Raw genomic sequence first — 12,363 nt, 5'->3', positions numbered from 1 at the left:
AAGGTTTCAGTCCTTTCTTCCAAGAGTAATGAGAAACCACTGATAGGCTTTAAATAGGAAAATGAAATGACTGAGTTTGTGTTTTGAAAAGGTCACTGCTCACCTGAAGGAGGATTAGAGTGGATGCCAAGAAATAAGAGGCCATGGAAATCATATGGGCAAGAACTGGGGCAATATGACAAGAGGAGTGACATTGGCATGCAGTGTAGTGATCACATTCCAGAAATACCTTGAAAATGATTTTAACAGGGTCTTAAGGATGGGGAGGGGGTGGGTTGGAGAGAGGGAGACAGAAGGATAACGGATGAACCCTGGCTTTCTGAAAACTGAAAGAAGACTACCTTTGGTGGAAGGAAATGTTGAGTTACCGAGTTTTGTCATGGGCATGTTGGACTTGAGGCATCTCTGTGCTTCTGTAGTTAATAGCAAAGCCCTGAAAGCAGCATAAAAGGCCCTTGGTGGGGCACGACTAGGTCAATTATAGTTCGTCCATATACTGGAAGAGCACCCTCCAGCATGGTGGTTGCAAGACGATACAGCATGTCAGATTTAGTGAAAAGGGTGGTATGCAAAATTCAGTAATGATTGTAGCCATGTGAGAAAACACACAAAATTACTGAAAGGAAGTAGAAGAAGATTCTGGAAGTGATTCTGTGAGGATGGTGGGGTGGTAGGTGAATTTTTACAACTTTAAACGTTCTACTTGGTAGAAATAGCAACCTTAGAAACTAAAAGTTTTAGTGTCAGGTTTGTTTCTTCTGTCCTTGATTTTTAATGACCTTGGTTTAAATGACTCCTTCTGTATAACTGATTTAATAGTGATTATTTAAGGTAAATTCAGTTCTTTTTTAAACCTCAGTTTCTGTATTGTTCTAGAGTTGAATGGAGGCATGTTCTTAGTTATACAGTGTGTTTCCCCAGTGTCACGGATGTCTTAGTCAGCAGTCAGTGCTGGTCATCTCACCCATATTTGTCTCTGCTGGTTTTTCTATCTGTTGGCTATCAGTAGTACAGAGACATTGAAAGCATTTTCCTTTTCCTTGATGTATGAAAATTCTTGTAAAATGTCCCCAAGTCCTTATCAAGCCCTTTTGTGACTTGATTTGTAGATACTAACTTTAACTTTTGATGGATAATGTTAAAGAACTAGCTATGTTCCTTAATATATAAAATTAAACTTTGTATAAGTCAACTATGCCCTTTGACTGTTTACAAATGTATACACTCAGATAGCCACCACTACTATCAAGATATAAAACATTTTCTTTTTTTTTTTTTTTTGAGTTGGAGTCTCACTCTGTCACCCAGACTGGAGTGCAGTGGCCGCTCCCGGCCACCGCAGCCTCGACCTGCTGGGCTCCAGCGATCCTTCCGCCTCAGCCTTCCGAGTAGCCGGAATTACAGGCGCACACTACCATGCCGGGCTGATTTTTTTATTTATTGTAGAGATGAGGTCTCACTGCCCAGGCAGGTCTCGAACCCGCGGGCTCAGGCAATCCACTCACCTCAGCCTCCCAAAGGCGCGGGATTACAGGCTGAGCCACTGAGCCCAGCTATAAAACATTTTCGACATCCCAAAAAGTTTTCTGGTGCTTACATAGTTTCCTGGTCCAAAGCGCCCAATATTTCGTTTCTATCACTAGAGATTAGTTTTGCTTTCTCTAGAGTATCATATAAAGGCAGTGTTACTATGGGCACTTTTTTGTATCTGACTTTTTTAACTTAGCATGCTGTTGAGATTTATCCATGTTGTTGCACGTATAGTCGGCCCTCTGTATCCACAAGCACAGAAAGTCAAGGACTTAAGCATCCTTGAATTTTGGTAGCCATAGGGGTCCTGGGAGCAATTTCCTGCAGAGACCTAAGATTACTGGTCTCGGTAGTTTATTTCTTTTTCTTGCTGAGTAGTATTTCATTTATGAACATACCATTTGTTTTTCCATTCACCAGTTGATGGCCATGTGGTTTGCTTCCAGTTTTTGGCTATTACAAAGAAAGACTGCCATAAACGTTCTGCATAAACCTCTGTGTAGACGCTTGTTTTCAACTCTCACAGGTAGATACACAGGAGCAGAATTGCTTGGTCCTATAATAAGTGTGTGTTTAGCTTTATGAGAAACTGCCAAACTGTTTTCCAAAGTAGTTATAATGTTTTGCATTACCACTAGCAATGTAGGAGCATTTTATTTGGTCCAAATCTTTGTTATCACTTGTATTTTCATTTTAGCCATTCTAGTGGGGAAGTAGTGATTTCTTTATTTTATTTTATATTTTTGTAAAGGATGGGATACAAAGCGGGGTTAGGTACATAAGTAGTTTATGTGTAGGTGAAGTTTGGGCCCCCAACTGGTCCTTACTTCCTCTGGTTTAGGGTCAGGTGCCCTTAGTGATGTTACATGCCTCCCCCTCCTCCCCTGGCAATAGTGATTTCTCAAAGGTTTTCTTTTGTTTTTGTTTTTTGAGTCAGTCTCACTCTGTCACCCAGGCTATAGTGCAGTGGCATAGTCACAGCTCACCACAGTCTTAAACTCCTGGGCTCAAGTGTTTCTTCCACCTCAGCCTACTGAGTAGCTGGGACTACAGGCATATGCCACTGTGCCCACTGAGGTTTTTTTTTTTTTTTTTTTTTAATAGAGATGGGGTCTTGATATGTTGCCCACACTGGTCTCAAATTCTGACTTCAAGCAATCCTCCTGCCTTGGCCTCCCAAAGTGCTGGGATTACCTGTATAAGCCACTGCACCTGGCATCATTTTAAATATGTTTGTTGGCCATTAATGTATATTCTTTTGTGAAGGTTGTATTCAAATATTTTGCTCATTTGTATATTGTCAATTTGTGTTATTAACTGAATTATAAAAGTTTAAAAAATTTATGTGCTGGATACCAGGACTCTATTGTGTGTCTGTGTATCTGTGTCTGTATCTGTGTCTGTAACTGTAGCAAATATTTTCTCTCTGCGGCTTGGTTTTTTTTATCTTCTTTATGGTTCTTTTCAAAAGTAATATTAATTTTGTTGAAGTTCAATTTATTCATTACTTTTTACTGTGGTTCATGCTTTTAAGTCCTATCCAGAAAAACCTTTGCTTGCTCCAAGTTTGCAAAGATTTTCCCTGTTTTCTTCTAATAGTTCTAATTGTTTTGTCTTTTACATTTTTATCTGTGATTCATTTCAAAGTAATGTTTGCATAGTAGTATGATAACTAAGTTCTAGGTTTTTGTTTTTTCTTGATTGAATGTAGTATGAGATAAAATTGAGATTTTTATGGGTTTTTTTGGTTGTTTATATATGGATATTCAATTATTCCAGGACCATTTGTTGAAAACACAATTATTTCTCCACCTTTGTCAAAAACTGGTTATCTGAACTCTTCTTTTCCATGGATCCATTTTTCAATCCTTTCACAAATTCCACATTACCTTGATTGCTGTAGCTTTATGGAGAGTATTGAAATCAGAAAACAAGTCCTATAACTGCTCTTTTCCCAGTTTGTTTGACCATTCTGTGACCTTTGGATTTCTTTGTAAATTTTAGAATTGGCTCATCAATTTCTCCAAAAAGATTACTTGAATTTTCATTGGATTTCCATTTTATCTATTGATCAACTTGGAGACTTAAATCTTCTGTCTCATGAACATCATTGATCTCTCCATTTATTTTTTTCTTTACTTAGTCTCAGAATGTTTTGTACTTTTCACTGTAGAGTTAGTTCATGCACATATTTTGTTAAATTTATCCAAAATATTTCATGTTTTTGGAACTGATTGCAAGAAGAATTTTAAAAATTTAAGTTTCCAACATTTGTTACTAGTATGTAGAAATACAATTAGTTTTTATGTGTTGACTTCTCATACTGCAACCTTGATAAGTACTTATTAGTACTATAGCATTTTGGTAGATGTCTTAAGATTTCCTAAGTATGTGATAATGTTGTCTGCAGATAAATATGGTTTTACTAAATCTTTTCCAATCTGTATGTCTTTCATTTATTTTTCATGGCAGATTACACGGCTAAGACCTGTACAATATTGATTACAAGTGGTAAGAGTATATATACTTTCATCGTTCCCAATTTCAGGAGAAAGTGTTCTGTCTTACTATTAAGTGTGATGTTGCCCATAGATTTTTTTTGTAGATATTGTGTTTTAGGTTGAAAAGGTTTCATTCTATTCCTAGTTTACTAAAAATTTTATTATGAGTTCTGTTGGATTTTATCAAATGCTTTTTCTGTATCTAGTAAAATGATTATCTGGATAAACTTTTTAAATGTTATTATAGTACATTGATTTTTCAAATCATAAGTCAAACTGGCATTTCTGTGATAAATCCCACTAGGTTATTCTGTATTATATATTATTTATATTACTGAATTTGGTTTTATGGTATTTGAATAATTAATTTCACATATGTTTATGAGGCATATTAATCTGTTTCTTTTTCTGTGATGTTTTGGTATTAGGGTGATAATGGCCTAATAAAATGAGTTTGGGAGTGCTTCCATCCTTTTCCCTTTGTATAGGATATGTATAGGATCGTATGTATGTATAGGATTGGTATAATTACTTTCATAATGCAAATAATGGTCAGCAATTTTTTAAAACTCTTTATCTGGTTTGGTATCAGAGTAATAATGGGCCTATAAAATGAGTTAGAAAAAGTTTCCTCTTCTTTTTTACTGAGTTTCGTAAGCACTGGTGTTGTTTCTTCCTTAAAATGTTGGAATTTATTAGTGAAGTTACCTGTACCTGAACTGTGTGGTGGGGGGCATAATTTTAAATATGAATTTAATTCTGGTTTCCTATTTTTCTTCTATTATATTCGATAAACTGTATCTTCAAGGAGCTTGTCCAATTCTTCTAGATGCGAGTTTTTTTTAAATTTTAAATGTTATTTTAAAAATATTTTGATGGAGTCCTGGCCATGTGGCCCAAGCTGACTTTGAACTCCTGAATTCGGACAATTCTCATATCTCAGTCTTGTGAATAGCTGGGATTACAGACTTGTGCTACCATGTCTGGCTAGTTGTGAAATATTTTTAACATAAAGTTGTTCATAGTACTTATTTTAATGCTTTCAATGTCTGTAATATCTTTAGTGAAATTCCCTAATTTATTTCCAATATTGATAATTTGTGACTCATTTCTTTTTATTCGTTATCAGCCTAACCCAAGGTTTATCAATTTTATTATTGTTTTATAAAACCAGTTTTTAGTGCCATTGGGTTTTCTTTCTCCTTTTTGGTGGGGGAGGGGGGTGTCCAGTTTTTCTTTTCTAAATTTTACCTGAACTTATTTGTTGAGCTGTTTAAAATGAAAGCTTTGATCATTATTTAGATCTTTCTTTTTTTATAATTAAACATTTAAAGCTATAGATTATCTTCTTAGATCTGCTTTAGCTGTTCCCAAAAACTTTTTACGTACTATATTTCAGTAATTATTTAGTTCAAAATATCTTCTGATTTCCCTTTTTTATATATTTTTGATCCACTGTTAGAAACGTGTGCTTTGATTTCCAGGTTTTTGGAATTTTTCTAGATACTTATTGATTTCTAACTTTATTACATTGTAGTTTGACAATATACTCTGTAAGGATGTTAATATTTTGAAATCTGTTGAGACTTGTTTTTTGGATTAGCATTGGTTTATTGATACCATATTTCTCTTTAACACTTTGGGTGCATTTTCCTTTGATGCTTTTGAAGATATTTTTAATAGCTGCCTTAAAGTCATCTTCTGCTCAATTGAACTTCTGAGTCCATTTGGAGTCAGTTCTGCAGGCAGTGTTTTAGTATGAGTAATACTCAGTAATTTTGGGTTGAAAACTGCACATAATAATGCATTGTAGTAACAGTTCCATTAAGTTTTTTTCTGAGGATTTCTGGTATTTTGCTTTAATAGGCAGTTAACTTGTCTTGACTTATGTTAATTATTATACTATGCAGAAAACACTATCTCTGTTTAATTTTTCTAGCTTTCGGATGTTACCTTTCGAGCCTACTCTTAGGATTCTCCTCTACAGTCACATAGTTTAGCAGCCAGCTAAACATTTGAATGGAATTTATAGTCAGATTTTAGGGCTTCTCTGATTCTCAGTCCTGAATTCTGACAAGTCAATAAAACTTCACTTTTCTACAGTCCAAGCTATTCTCAAATTGGAAAATGAATATCTTCAAAGGCGTAGCAAACTTGTGATTCTCATGTGATTTAATTAATGTCTTTTAACTGTATCCTGTGAGATCTTTTCTGCCTGCTGTTTCTTCCTCCCACTCATGCTTAGCTTAGTGTTCAGCCAGCGATTTGGGCACAGCTGATCATCATATTTTAGGGTTTCAATCCTTCTGGAATGCTCTAACTTTCAGAATTTTCCTCCAAAATTTTTTGACAACCCTGAGTCTATTCCTCCACCTCAAGCTCGAAAGCATATGATTTTGTGCTGCCAGAGCTAAGAGAAACTTGGAACATTCTTAGGCAGAAAACCCCACAAACGTGAAATTCTTACATGTTAAGTTCACTGCCTTTCAGAAGGAAACTCGGGTATGGTTGTTGCCTGCCTTTATTGCTTTCTAGAGCCTTCACATAGCTAGTGTTATAATTATAGCTGCAGGAGGTTTTGCACAATGATTTCCTGCTGATATTTCCACTAGTTCAAACTTCCTTAGGATTATTGTCAGTAGTATGATTTTTACAAATATTAATAATGCCTTGGTATAGTATATGAATTCAGTTAATATTTGTAGAGTAAATTAATAACAGCTACCACCTTTTTTAGACAATGCAGTAAATTTACCTGTCTCGTCTTTGTGTTGTCTTCAAACTATTAAGGAAAGAAAGCTGATATAAAAACGTAGTCCCCTAGTTTAATATCAGTATTTAGAGAACAAAGATAAACTGAAGCTATTTTTATTACATAACAAAATCTCAAAAATATAAGATGTTTTTACCTAACAATTCTCATGATTCATCATTTAATCATTAAAACTCAGAACGAGGAAGGGATGAGGGAGTAATAAAAAGCAAAAGGACTGTTTACCAGGAAAACATTTAGTACAAATGTAGGAATTCTATCAAATTAAAATCTATTTTAAATTATTGTTAGATTTCAAACCCAAAACGCGAATGCAGGATTAATATTATTTTTGCAAATTTTATGGATGTTATTAATCAAGCTGTATATATTAAGTGCTTAAGTATTGTTACAAAGAAATGAGGTATGAGTTTACAGACTGGTTGGTGGATAATAATGACTATTTTAGATGTGCTGTGTCTGAGGAAATGCCTGCATCTTAGTAAAGAAAAAAGTGTCAAATTTCTTTGATATTGTAATCACACAAAACCCTCTAAATTTTGTGGATGTCAGAGTGGTATAAAAGTTGCAGAATCAGGAAGTCTCTATTAAAGTACCTACTTCTCATTGACCATCTTGTTTTGTTTTTTATTTTATATATTTTTTTGAACCAGAATCTCACTCTGTCATCCAGGCTGGAATGTAGTGGCATGATCATGGCTCACCGCAGCTGTGACCACTTGGGCTCAGGAGATCCTTCCTCCTCAGCCTCTTGAGTAACTGGGACTACAAGCATGTGCCACCAAGCCCAGCTTATTTTTTCTTTTTTTGTAGAAATGAGGTCTCCTGTTGCCCAGACTGATCTTGAACTCCTAGACTCAAGCAGTCCTCCTTTTGCCTTGGCCTTCCTAAATGCTGAGATTACAGGCGTGAGCCACCACACCTGGCTCATTGACTATCCTGTCAACTCTTAGCCCACCTAACTGTGCCTTCAGAAAAGTAGTTACTACCCTACATCACATACTTGCTTTAAGGAAAAAAAATTGTAAAAACACATGAGTGTGCTTGCTATATGATAGGATTCTGACCATATATATATATTTTTGTTTTGTTTTGCAGAAGAGGATAAATATAATATTTACTCACCTTTGCTCTTCAAGTATTTCCTGGCAGAGGGAATCGTCAGTGGGCATACTTTGTTGGTCGCATCTGCTAAAGAAGACCCTGCTGACCTTTTACAGGTATAGAATATACTAATGCAATATTGCATTTTGAACGTTTCATGAAAAAATATTCTTTATATATGTAAACTATATGTGTATATATACAAACTATATTTAAGTACATTAATGAGACCATGCATAAATTTTTCTCAATAAAAAATACCAAGTCTTTTTGAACATAGTTTCATTTTAAGTTTGTGTTCTTATGTAATTTTTTAACTTACAATTTATATCAGGTGGCGAAATATTAATAAGCTATTAAAAACTGACACCAAATGAAATTATTGGACCAGGAATTTATAGAAGTCATGCCTAATAGCAAAAAACTTTGTTTTATGTTACTCACTGAAAAAGGAGAGATAGACTTTAATTCTTTACTTCTAATTATAACATTCTCATTTTGACATTATTAATCTATTTTCATTCCAACTACTACTGTGCCAAAGCAGATTTTCCAAAGTCTAAGCCTTTCTGTACTACTAACAAAATATGACTTAACTGTTACCTTTAAGAATTCCTTAAAAGAAACTCGAAATTTTAATATTTACCTTGAAACTATTAGATGAAAGCAATCACTAACATATGAGTTAAAACAAATAATGAAATAAAAACTAAAAATGGCATCTATATAATCATCAAGTTCACTGGTAAGGCATTTTTAATATTTTACACTTCCACTTAGCACATGAAGAAACAGTTGTGGTTCCAAGGAACTACAGTTTTGTTTTTTGTGGAGTTTTTTGAGTTAGAGTCTCACTCTGTCGCCCAGGCTGGAGAGCAGTGGCATGCTCACAGCCACAGCAGCCTCGACCTGCTGGACTCAGGCGATCCTTCCACTTCAGCCTTCCAAGAAGCCAGGACTGCAGGTATGCACCACTACACCCAGCTCATTTTTTAATTTATTGTAGAAATGAAATCTTGCCAAGTTGCCCAGGCTAGTCTCGAACCCCTGGGCTCAGACAATCCTTTCACCTCGGCCTAGGCACTACAGTTTTTAAAATTTGTACTGCCAGCTTTAAATCATAGTTTAATTCTAAATATATCTAAGGAAATCAAAAAGCTTATACGTACAAAAATTGTTGTATCCAGTAGGTAGTATTCTACATTGTCATGATAATAAGAAAACTCTGAAAAAAATTAGAGAATGAAAAACCACTACAAGATATCTGATAACTATATTACTAATATGCCAAAGATATCAACCAGAAGAAAGAATTAGAAATTAGAAGTACTCATGGATTAACATTGTTTTGCTTTGAGAATGCCACAAGTGATTCTTTTTTATGATAAAATATCTTTAATGTACTGAATCTTTTTTAAGCAAAAGCACACTTTTACCTCAGAGAGGACATTTCTGACTTAGAATTCTTAATTCCTTTATCCAGAACAAATCAAGCAATTTAAGCCATTATTTGACTTACAATTTAAAGTCATTTTCCCATAGGATATTTTTATTTTAGTACATAGTCTGCAAAACATCATATGAGTAAATCCTTTCTAAGGAATTTTTAGCAGAATAAATACTAATATGAGATATCTGTCAGCAAACTTCTACACACAAGTATAAAAGTTACTATAATATGAAGGTCAAAACTAACATAATTCTTTCATGTGGATCAGGCTTTGTATATTAAGAACACTTATAAAATTCAAGACATGAACCTATGTATAATTTATTTTCTTCTGGTTGTAGGGCCTATCCTTGATTTTTTTTTTTTTTTTTTTTTTTGTTGTTTAGTTTTGCAATATTTTCTTGAAGTTTTATTTCTTCTTTTGCTCTTTTCTCTGGCTTTAATCATCTTGACCAGTTTTTGGGTAGTACTTCACTTATTAGTAGCAGTGGCGTAAAGACCACATTCGTTGTTAGGAAGCCATATAGGTTCTTCATAGATGTTCTGCAGTACACTAAGCTGCACCTTTATAGCCATCATAGAAACATTTCACCAGACCAGAAGCTGAAAGACCTATATATGCTGTATTGAACAAAATGTTTTATTTTTCTTCCTTGCCTCCTCCAACCCTGATAACTGACGTTAAAATCTATTGTATATACTTACTCAATTTCCTTTAGAGAACGGCATTTTGATTTAACTAATTTCTGACATCTTAGGTACCTTGAATTTGTACAAGTTAATATTAAACATCTCCATGTACTTTACATGTCCCTCTTTAGATTGTATGAAGGAGTTTTGAAGTTATAAAAGAAATAATACTTTTTATTAAGCTTTTTATATTTAGTCATATGTGCAAGTAATTAGGTTCTGCAAACATTTACTCATAGAAGAATTTTATATTGTAGGAGAAAAAGTGTAAAACTAGAGTAAAAAAAAAAAAAAATACAGTCTTAGAAAGTTGAACCATCTGTAGCCAAGTTGCAAGTATCTGACCAAGACAGGTTTGTAAGAACCAGATTTCTTCTCATGCCTGAAACAACTAAAGAAACAGCACAAGATATATGAAAAAACAGTTTTTACAACATCAAACATCAGACAATGAAGGATAATAGTTCCTAAGATAACACAAAGCAAAGAAGGTGAATCCTGTGATTTCCCTAGTCCTATGGTTTTGCTAGTGCAAGGAGGAGGAACTTGGGATAAGACAAACCTATGAGACAGGATTAGGAGTGCAGGAAGGTCAAGAAAATTAGACTTACAAGATGGACTACCCAAAAGGGTAGAGCTGCACATAGAGTGAGTTTTGGAGATCTGCACAGAGTGTCCCTGTTGTCTTCAGTGCATACTCATCTTTTCATGCACGTGAGGAAACTACCAGAGACTAGAGGAAGAATTACCTGGAAAATTCTGAGGGCCAAGAATAATGCCCATTTTCATAGTGAAAAATCTCATAATTCATGGGACATCGGATCGAGTATTTAGAAGAGTTTTGCATAGGTAATAGGCAGAACTACCTCCAGATTATAAATACTGTTCTGGTTCTGTCTAATAAAGCTTAAACATCAGGCCTGAAGTAATCAACTGTTTTCAAGTAACTTCAAAGCTAAAAATATAGCAGTACAAAACTACTTGAACACCCTACAGAATAAAATATGCAATGTCTGGTATCTAATTAAAACTTAGTAGAAGCCAGAAAACATAATTTAAGATAGGGAGAGAAGTCCATTAAAACAAAAAAGAAATGACACAGATGGTAGACAAATCTCTTAGCATAAGTTTTATTATAACTATATCCTAAATATTTAATAAGCTAGAGAGAAGATTGAACATGTAAAATAAAAACATGGGACATATAAATATAAACACAGATTGAACTTATAGAGATGAAAACTACAGTGTCCGCATTGACAAATACACTTGAGGTATTAAAGTAGATTAGACAGTGGGAAAGAAAAGATTAGTAAACTTCCAGACAGCATTTTAAATTATACAAAATAAAACATAGAAAATAGACTTTAAAAATATATTGCATAATTGAACTATAAGATTAACTTAAAGTGTCCTAGTATGTGGTTAAACTCCATGGTGGGAGAAGGGGTGGCACAGAACAAATATTTGAAGAAATAAGGGATGAAAATGTTCCAAAAATAATGAAAAGTATATACCCACAATTGTGAGGTGCTTGGCAAAATACTGAAGTTAAGCAAACCTCAAAAGTCTTGAAGAAAACAACATTAAACCACATTATAATCAAATTTCTTGAAACAATTTATGAAGGGAAAGTCTTGAAAGTGACCAGAGGTAAAAAACACATTACATGGACAGGATCAAAGAGAAAGATGACAACAGACTTTCAGTTATAATCAGTGCAAGCCAGAAAATCATGGAGTAGTCTTTAACATACTGAAATTAAAAAAACAAACAAACAAAAAAAACCTTTCAATTCAGAATTCTATACCCAGCAAAAGTATCTTTCATAAACAATGATGATTTTGATTTTACATTGTTAAAAAGGTTGTTTTTACATGAAAGCAAAATAGAGTCTTTTTTCAGATGTTAAAATCTGAACTAACCAGTACCAGACTTGTACTATACAAAATATTAAATTTATATATAGCAGGAACATTATCATGGTGGACAAAGACTCAGTGGTCAAGATTTCTGGACATTTTTCTGCTAAAGCTTTGGCTGACTTTCTCAAAACACTCTCATAATAAGCAGATGTTATTGTTCCTTGGCCCTCCAGAAAGTCAATAAGCAAAATACCTTGAGCATTCCACAAAACGGGTGCCATGACCTTTGCTTTTCACTGGTCCAGTTATACTTCGACTGAACCACTTTCATCTCTTTGTAGCCATTGTTTTGATTGTACTTTTTCTTTTTTTTTTTTTTTTTTTTGAGTTGGAGTCTCACTCTGTTGCCCAGACTGGAGTGCAGTGGCCGCTCTCCAGCCACCACAGCCT

General features: G+C 34.3%; 1 protein-coding gene across 1 annotated transcript in view; it reads left to right on the top strand.

Annotated features, from left to right (window-relative positions):
* The window catches only part of ELP4 (elongator acetyltransferase complex subunit 4), a 235,566-nt gene that overhangs the window by 22,104 nt on the left and 201,099 nt on the right, over positions 1-12,363 (top strand). Inside the window, exon 3 of the mRNA XM_008058326.1 lies at positions 7,903-8,024. Coding sequence (XP_008056517.1) covers positions 7,903-8,024 — 122 coding nt within the window. The remainder of the gene's footprint in view (positions 1-7,902; positions 8,025-12,363) is intronic.

This window comes from Carlito syrichta, unplaced genomic scaffold, assembly GCF_000164805.1.
Source record: "Carlito syrichta isolate Samal-C Ts95f unplaced genomic scaffold, Tarsius_syrichta-2.0.1 Scaffold303297, whole genome shotgun sequence".
Classification (NCBI taxonomy): Eukaryota; Metazoa; Chordata; class Mammalia; order Primates; family Tarsiidae; genus Carlito; species Carlito syrichta.
This window is presented reverse-complemented; position numbering and strand designations above follow the sequence as displayed.